We start from the raw sequence: 8511 nt of genomic DNA, 5'->3' as shown, positions 1-8511 counted from the left end.
CTGGGCCCCTGTAACTAACTGACCCCATCCGAACACCACTGTCCCGCTCCTGGGCTCCTTTCCTGTTTCTAAAATGCTGCCCTGCTTCTCAAAGGTCAAGTGTAAAGGGGGGACACGCCATGGAAAAGCCAGGTCTGCAGACAGGACAGCAGGGTGGCCGCGCAAGCCCGAGGGGCGGGGGGCCCAGGGCTCAGCTGTGGGGCCTCACAGCGCCCGAGGCCAGACACCTGGTGCCGCCTCTGGCTTTTCTGGTCTCAGACATTAGCACAGCCCCTGGCTAACTTGTCGGAACTATTTCGACAGAATGGTGTGTGCTTGCTGCTTTTACTTACCAAGCTCACTGTCCTGGGTCAGGGCCTCTCACTGAGGCCCCTGGTGGGCAGACACCCTGCAAAACTGTCAGCGCAGGGTGCACAAAAGACTGGGGAAGAGAGCTTTCTGCTGAAACTATCTCAGCAAGTGTGGGGCTGCTGTTGGTCGTGCTGCACAGGCTTCCTGTTTCCTTTAAAACATTCACAATTAGTACTTTGAAAAACCAGTAAAACAAAATTTCATTTTGTAGTTATTTCCAAAATTGACAGAAATGGATCAAATATCACAATTAGTTGCACTGATTGCAAAAAATATTCATAACCACTTCATAGAAATTGTACTTTCTCCTAAATAAACGGAGATTGGGGATGGACACATCGTATCTACATATTCTAATCCACAAGCATAAAAGATTAATAGCCACAGGCAAACAAGGACTGAACTGTCAGCCAGACACTTTATTGAAACAGGGCCCCTCCTGGGCCGTCACTGCCCGGCCCCTCCCACGAGACCAGCAGGTCGAGTCACCTCCCTCACCTGCCAAGGTGCCCCTCCTCTGTGTCCGGAAAGGCCTAGCAACACACGTGAGTTCAGATCCAACAGCGGCAGGGCTGTGTGACTCGGGAGTGAGAAATGGGTTTTCAAAGCAAGAACCAGATGAGGAAAATCTTCAATTAATGAAAACTTAAGTGACAAAGAGTTCTAGGCAATGAAAAAAGAGTGTAAGCAGCGAAATAAGTTACGAATGGAAGAAGCACGGGCGCCCTCCTCCTCCTGCCTGACGGGCTCTGCTGACGGACGGCGCGCTGTGGTGTCTGCCACGGCCCCTGCGGGGACGGCATCTGCGGGCCTCGTCCAGTCCCTGAAACAGGCCTGCTTAGACCCCACGGGCTCATCCTGGTGGACGAGAGTGAGGCAGAGACACTGCGAGAGACGAAGCTGATCTGACCTGAGCGCTTCCCTTCTCCATCCTGGGCCAGAAGCTCAGTGCTGCAGCGCCGCAACGTGGAGCCGCCTTCTCTCCGGCTGCCGCGCCCCGGAGCCCTGGAGCCCTGGAGCCCTGGAGCGCCAGCCCCGTGGCGCGGCCGGTGGGGGGCAGGGGAGGAGCCCGCGGTCTCGGTGGCACCCACGCCAGGCCGGCAGGGGGCTGAGAAGGAGAGCGGGGCCTCGAGGCGGCCCTCAGGAGCGGGAGATCTTGTCAGGAGGCATGAACCCCGTGTCCCCGAGGGTCCTGAGAGCCACTCGGCCATCTGGCCGGACTACCAGGTGGGTAATGCTGCCGTTGTTGAGCGAAAGGCGGAGCCAGCCTTCTGGAGGGAACTGCAGCGCCCTGGAGGAGAGAGCACAGGCTAGGAAGGGCCCACCCCAGATGACAAGGCCTCAGGGGCCTTCCCTGGGGTTGGTTGGGGCCAATACCTGCAAGTCCCTCCCATTTTCAAAAGGGGTTTCACAGAGGAAGGAGCTGTCGGGTGGATGCCAGCCCATCAATCAAACAAGGGGGAGGTGACAGCCCAGCCCCTCTGGGACGGGGGATCAACCCAACTCAAGGCTTGCATGTGAGTCACAAACACACTGGTTAACAAATGCATGCAACTGAATTTGTTCTTCCAGTGTCACCAAAAGGGGACGGGGGCAGCCAGACGGTGCGGCAGGGGCAACTCACAACCCCGGAGCATTTCCATGCTCTTAACGCTTCTTAGGCACAGTTAGTATTTGCTGAAAAGCCCAGTACGACTATGGCCTCCGTCCGAGCCACCGGACCCCTTTATGCCCCAGGACACTGGGGTGCACAAGTGGCATCCCTGTGGCTTGCCATTAACTGGCACTCTCTCTGTCGAGAGTTTTGCCGACTTGAAGAATTAACTACCTACATGCTGCTTTTTCAAAGCTCAGCGTCACCCTCACCGCTTTCAAAACTGCCCTAAGTTAGGGAGCAGAGCGCCCTCATGTGTCCCGGGGGCACAGGCCGCTCCCGGCCCCGACGTCTCCGGCCGGCCCTCAGCACTGGGGTCGCTCCCGGTGACACTGGGTCAGTGCTGTCCTGGGATATGGGAGGACGTGGGTTCACACAGTCCCGAAGTCGCCCTGAGCGGCACACTGGCTCGGGCTGCCCCCGAAGCCCAGCCCCTCCTCCCGGCAGCGCTCAACCTGGCCGGGACCCTGGCGCTGCAGCCTGCTCCCCTGGCGCAGAGCTGCTCGCCCCGGGCCACGCGGGCGACGCCTGAGGGCAAACGAACGGGCCCTCGTGAGAAGGGGGACCCCTCAGCTCTTGAAGCACCTGCTGAGCACCTTCCATGGACCCGGCGGAGGCTGGGTTCTCACTTGCACTAAGTGGGATGTGGTCAAACCCACGAGCACCCAGCTGGCCTTCCCAGGCCCAGGGCCCTCCGTGACTCCGCCTGTGGCTCAGCGCAGGCATCACCGCGAGGGCCCTGGACACCTGGGGCCAGGACGAAGGGACGTGGTCGCTCCACGGACACATGAGACCCTGCGGGAGCAGCCGGCGCAGCCAGGTGACTAACGTGCTCACGGGTCATCACCCCGCACAAAGCAGATCCGTGGGGCCATCGTCGCAAAAATTCCAATTAATAAAGGGACATACGAAACCATTAAGCAAACACCACTGAGCAACCACGGGGGCAGGAGCCATCGACAGGTGCTGAAACCAGTCGGGGGACGTCAGGGAAACGGGCGTTGGCGTTGCCTCCTACAAAGTGTGACTTCGCAGCGGGAACGACCGCGCACAGCGCCTGAACCAAGCGACCACGTCAGCATCGCCCGGGAAAGGCCGCCCACGGGGGGCACCTCAGTCTGGTCTGTTCCCCCCAAAAACATGCAGTCGTGAGAAAGCCGTTCTACCAGACCACCGGCTGGGCCTGGCGGGCACCGTCAGGCAGGAGGAGGGGGAGCCGCGCTGGGGAGGCGGGGCCGGGCCGTGCTGGGGGCACAGGACAGCAGGGGAGGGGCGGGAGGCGGGGCCGCGGTGGGGAGGCGGGGCCGTGCCGTTCTGGGGGCACAGGCTGGCGGGAAGTGGGGGGGGAGGCGGGGCCGTGCTGGGGGCACAGGCCAGCGGGGAGGGGCGGGAGGCAGGGCCGCGGGGGGGGGGGGGGGGGAGGCGGGGCCCCTCGGGGGCGGGGCAAAGGCCGGAGGCGGGGCCGCGGGCGCCATTGGGGCCTCACCTGCACACGATATAGCGGATGACGTTGGCGTGGCAGATGAAGATCTCGTAGCTGTCCTCCTGCTGCTTGGCGTCCGCCCGGTGGATGTAGTTCCGGAAGGCGGCCTCGATCCGTGCCCCGTCCTCGTAATACTGCTGGGGGCAGAGGGAGGGATCGTCCGTATGGAGGCAGTGTGCGGGCCACCACCGCCAGGAGCCCAGGGGTGGAGTGGAGGCCGCCCGGGGGGGGGTTTTACCACAGCCTCCGGCTTCCAGTGAGACACGGGGGGGTCAGGCTCGATGGGGGCGCCTTCCCTCAGCAGGTCTGTGCTGACCTTGCAGACGCCTGCAGAGAAACACAGGACTCAGCGCCCCTTCACGAGCAGCCGCCCCGGGGCCGCCTGGCACTCACCTGGCAGGTGTTTGCTGATGATGTCAGTGGTTTCTATTGCACGGGTCATGGAGGAATGGACGATTTTATTAAACTTCAACCCCAAGCTTGCAAGTCGGAGACCGGTTAGTTCAGCCTGCTCACGACCTTGAAGGTGGAATACACTGGAGAATTACACGTCGCCGCAGTCCCTGTTTACTTCACAAATACTTCAGTCCTTACCAAGCACTGTTAGGTGTGGGGGACAAGACGGGCAGCCCCTCCCAGGGCTCAGGCCTAAGGAAGGGGCCAGGCTTTCAACAGGTAAAATCAATGAGACAAACCAGCCACCTTCAGCCCCATACAGAAAAAACACTGAAGACAACGGCCATGGTTGAGGCTGGCTGAAGTTTGGGTGGGGTCCTGTTTACTATTTCTGGGTCCCTCACACCATTCCTACTCAACTTTGTCCAAAGATTGGGTGTCAGTACGCCAGTGACCACCTGCCGCTCAATCACCACCACCAGGTGTCAACACTTGAGGACGGACAGATTAGCACTGCTGTGGCCTGGGTGCAAATACAAATGCTTTTCCTCAAATGTATCTTAGAATCCAGTAGAAATGCCCTTGGAAAGTCAGTTTCAGCTGGATGCACGATACCACAGATGCAGCTTTACTTCCACCCGTGCCCGAGGACAGGCCAGCAAGACCCTTCACACAAATGGGTGCTATCTCATTCAACAGAGAGGTTTTTTAAAATGTAAACTCTATCTCCAACCTCCCTGCGCTTCCTTGCTAGGAATTTCTCCTACAGACACATGAGCACAAAGACCGAGGCGGGACGACTGCCCGGCAGCGCCATTCACAGCAGCGAGAAACTGCCACAGGCGCCCTCCGCGCGGGGCTGCTGAGACCCGCCACCGTTTATGAGGCAGCCTCTGAGGAAGGCTCTCCGGCAACCAGGTCAAGCCGGACGGGGCACCGGGCGGCGCCACCTCAGAGGGCCTCGTGCCTGCAGGCAGGATCCACCTTAACATTTTTAAAGTTGAGGACGTTTTCAAAGCCTGTGTCAGATTTGGCTGATTATCACTAATAATGACAGGGCTCGCATCTGGGCCGGGAACACCTGACACAGGTCCAAAGAGGCCCAGGCGCCCCAAGGGCACCTTCAAGGAGGCTGGCCTCTGCGGGCGGGCCCAGCCACGTACCCAGGGGCGTCAGCGTGCGGTCCTTCTCCAGGGAGGCGTCCACGTGGTACTGGGAGTGCCTAATGAGGAAGATGTGCCGTGTGGCCTTGGCCTTGTAGTGGTCCAGCCTGGACGCCAGCTCTTCTTCTCCGGGCTCCAGGTTCCTCTTCCGCAGGTTGACCAGGGACAGCGGTTCTCTCCTGAGGCAGAAATACAAGACGGTGTGTCCCTGCCCTTGTGCCCCTGCTCGCAAGTCACACCCTGTCTTTCTCACAGAGAGGCTTCCCGGGCTGGGGAGGCGCAGGGGAGGAGCCAGCGCCTCCCCTTCCCTTGGCGCCAGGCCCGCCCTGGGCGGCTGGATGTGAACAGAACAGACAAGCGAAGCTATTGTGCCGCCCACGTCCTCGTGAGGAGACTGACAGTCACAGCAAGGAGACCAGGGACGCAGAGAAGAGGAAGGAGTGTCTGTGGAACGGCAGGTGGGAAATGCCCACAGGGTGGCCTCGCAGACGGGGACGCTGTGCTGCCCAACAGTAGCCACTGGCCACGTGGCTACTTAAATTCAAAATCATGAAAATTAAATGCAGTTAAAGCTCCATGTCCCCAATCCCACTAAGCACATTTTCAACGCTTAGTAGCACGTGGGATAGTGGGCATCACATCGGACAGAGAGGAAACTGTTCCCGTTCCCACGGAAACCCCCTGGATGGCCCTGCTGGAACGCTGGGAAGGAGCTGATGGGGGTTGGGAGGGAGTAGCAGCAGCACAGATGCTGAGAAACGACCAAGTCTGGTGAAGACAGGCACTCCGGTGGCTCGTGGACCTCAAGTTAATAGAAATGAAATGCCTGTGAGACTGGCAGAGCTGGGAAAAGAATGTACTCAGCTGAGGCAGTGCTGGAAGAATAAGTTTTGAGGGGAATAATGGTGAATTCACGGGTTCTGCTTGGGCCATGCGAACCTGGGGTGCCTGTAACATGACCAAGCCGAGATGCCACACTGGCAGTCACGTGGGAGCTGGGACTGAGCCAGAGAAGACATCTGGAACCTACAGGCACAGATGCAGGAAGCCTGGCTCCTCAGGAAGAGGCTGGAGATCTCACTGGATGAGGCCCTGTTACTTTCTAGCATGGACACCACCCTCCTCACCCCCCCATAAATCTAGACTTGGACAAGCAAATAGAGCATGTTGGCCTCAAACAAGGCTGGAGTCTGGCTCTACCTCAAGTCCGTCCTTTAACCTCAGAGTGACTGTTTCCTTAAAAAGGCCCAAGAAATTCACAAGATTGTACTGATGTTTGATAAAGAGAATATGACCCCAGTCTAATCATGAGAAAAACAGACAAATCCCAATTGAGGAACAGTCTACAAAATCCCTGATTAGCCCTCCTCAGAACTGTCAAGGTCATCAAAACAAGTCAAGTCTGAGAAACTGCCAAAGCCTGACGGTCCTGTGGGATCCGGGAAGACACAATGCACAAGATGTAAAAACTGAGGAAATCTCAATAAAGTACAGACGTCAGTTAATAATATCGTATCTATACTGGTTCACTGTGACAAGTGTCCCATATTAGTGTGAGGTGTTAACAACAGAGGGAATTAGGTGTGGAGTATACAGGAACTCTATCATCTTTTGCAATTTTTCTGTAAATACAAGACGATTCTAAGCTAAGTTTACCTTTTAAAAATTAAAGGTTAAAAAGAATACCTATGAAGTTCCCGATATAACTAGGCCAGCAATAAATATTGGATCTGCGCCCCACACTCAAGAGTGTCAAGGAGTAAAGAGCTGGGACTGGGTAAACCATCCCACAACCCAGAGCAGGGGCGTCCAATAGAAACACAACACCGGCAACATACGTAATTTAAAATTTCCAAGTGGCCACATTTACAAAGCAGGAAGAAACAGGTGAAATGTCAGTAACTCACTTTATTTACTGCAGCATACCAAAAATACTATCGTTTCAATAGAGTATTTTAAGATCTGCACTGCTCTGGTTTTTAAATTTAAATTAACGTTAAGTAAGACTAAAAATTGCTTCCTGATCACAGGAGCCACACTCCAAGGGCGCAGTAAGAACAATGACAGCGCGCGGCCAGGTGGGACCGGGACCCCTGGACCTCATGTTCCTACTCAAGATGGCTGCTGGTCCTGTCCCCTCGAGACCGCCCCGCGGAGGCCCCTTCCAGGGCCCATCTCCACCTCGCCGTCTCAGCTGTATCGCAAATATGGGACCAACGTGCCGTCACCCAATCTGAGGATTCAGAAGTTGGGAGACGGAAACAAGGACAAGAGCCCTACAAAGGTCCAAGCCCTCCGTCTAGGACAGAAAACGACCACTTCGGCCTTCCCTGTGCGCCGGGCACTGTCCCTGGCATCACGGTGCTCCTTACTCAAAACGACCCCCTGTGCAGACGAGGAAACTGGCGCTCAGAAGAGGGGTCGAAGGACGCCCCACGTCCACAGCCACCCTTGCGGCCAGAACCGAAAGAGACACCCGCACGCAAGCCTGCCCCGCCCGCCCCTGCGCGGAACCGACCACACCGACCGGCCGGGACGGCCAGGGCCCAGGAAGGCTCCCGCCGCCAGCCCCGCACCTGTCCCAGTTGGAGTCCCAGACGCCGGGCCCGGGGCGCGCGGCCCCCGCCCACGCCGGCGGCTCGACCACGCGCAGCTCCGCGTCCCCACCCGCCCGGGGCTTCCCCACTGCCACCGCCGAGAAGAACACGGCGGCCGAGCCGCCGGCCAGGCCGCAGGCCGCCAGCTGCAGCGCCTGCCGGAACGCCATGCCGGCCCGTCCCAGGCGAGCCCGCGTCGACTCCGCGCAGGCGCTTTCGGGCTCGGACGGCGCGCCGCAAGGGACAGGCTTCGCGCGGGCGTGCGCTTCCGGCCGCCGGGCTGCGCGGGAGACGCGGGAGTCGCCGGGATGGCCCTGCCCGCCGCGAGCGACTTCCGGGAACGAAGGCGGAGCCCGGTGGTGGGCGGTGGTTCTGAGACCCTTCCCTCGACCCGCTGCGGGGGGCCTGGGGCGGGAGTCGTCCCTGCCTTCGAGCACGCGGCGCCCCGGGGAGCCGCTTGGGCGGGGCCGCGACGGGAGCACCGAAGCCGGCGCCGGGCGGCTGGGCCAGGTCATCTGCGGGAAGAGCCCAGGGGGAACCCGTGCCCCGCAGATGACTTGGGGTTCTGGTTTAAGTGAACCGGGAAACTCCCGCAGGGTTTTCCGGTTGCCTTGTTTTTACTGTGGCAAAATACACATAACGCAAAATTTACCATCGTAACCGTCTTTTAGGTGTACAGCTCAGGGGCATTAAGCACATTCTCTTTGTTGTGCAAGTATCACCACCATCCCTCTCCAGAACTTTCTCATCTTCCCAAACTAAAATTCTGTCCCCGTTAAACACTTAACTCCCCTTCCCCTTCCCTCAGCCCCTGGCACCCACCATCTTACTTCCTGTCTCTATGAATTTGCTCCAGGGACCCCAAAG

General features: G+C 58.6%; 1 protein-coding gene across 5 annotated transcripts; it reads right to left on the bottom strand.

Annotated features, from left to right (window-relative positions):
• Positions 1-750: 750 nt before the first annotated feature.
• Positions 751-7867, bottom strand: PGAM5 (PGAM family member 5, mitochondrial serine/threonine protein phosphatase). Of its 5 annotated transcripts, XR_014251800.1 has the most exons (7): positions 7624-7867; positions 5048-5226; positions 3882-4007; positions 3727-3815; positions 3492-3625; positions 2915-3062; positions 1507-1642 (listed from the first exon to the last, which is right to left on the bottom strand). XR_014251800.1 is itself a non-coding variant. In XM_082417193.1 (6 exons), exons 1-6 carry the CDS (start codon positions 7812-7814, stop codon positions 1492-1494), a joined length of 870 nt encoding a protein of 289 aa, XP_082273319.1. In that variant the 5' UTR covers positions 7815-7865; the 3' UTR covers positions 751-1491. The 5 variants fall into 5 exon arrangements, 4 of the variants coding, with proteins under 4 accessions (XP_082273319.1, XP_082273320.1, XP_082273321.1 ...); XM_082417193.1 differs by lacking the exon at positions 2915-3062 and having other exon boundaries at positions 751-1642; positions 7624-7865; XM_082417194.1 differs by lacking the exon at positions 2915-3062 and having other exon boundaries at positions 751-1642; positions 3492-3622; positions 7624-7865.
• Positions 7868-8511: the final 644 nt, after the last annotated feature.

This window comes from Balaenoptera physalus, assembly GCF_965194825.1.
Source record: "Balaenoptera physalus genome assembly, chromosome: 12".
In the NCBI taxonomy this organism is placed as follows: domain Eukaryota; kingdom Metazoa; phylum Chordata; class Mammalia; order Artiodactyla; family Balaenopteridae; genus Balaenoptera; species Balaenoptera physalus.
Note: the sequence above shows the minus strand (reverse complement) of the source record. Positions and strands in the feature narration are given on the sequence as shown.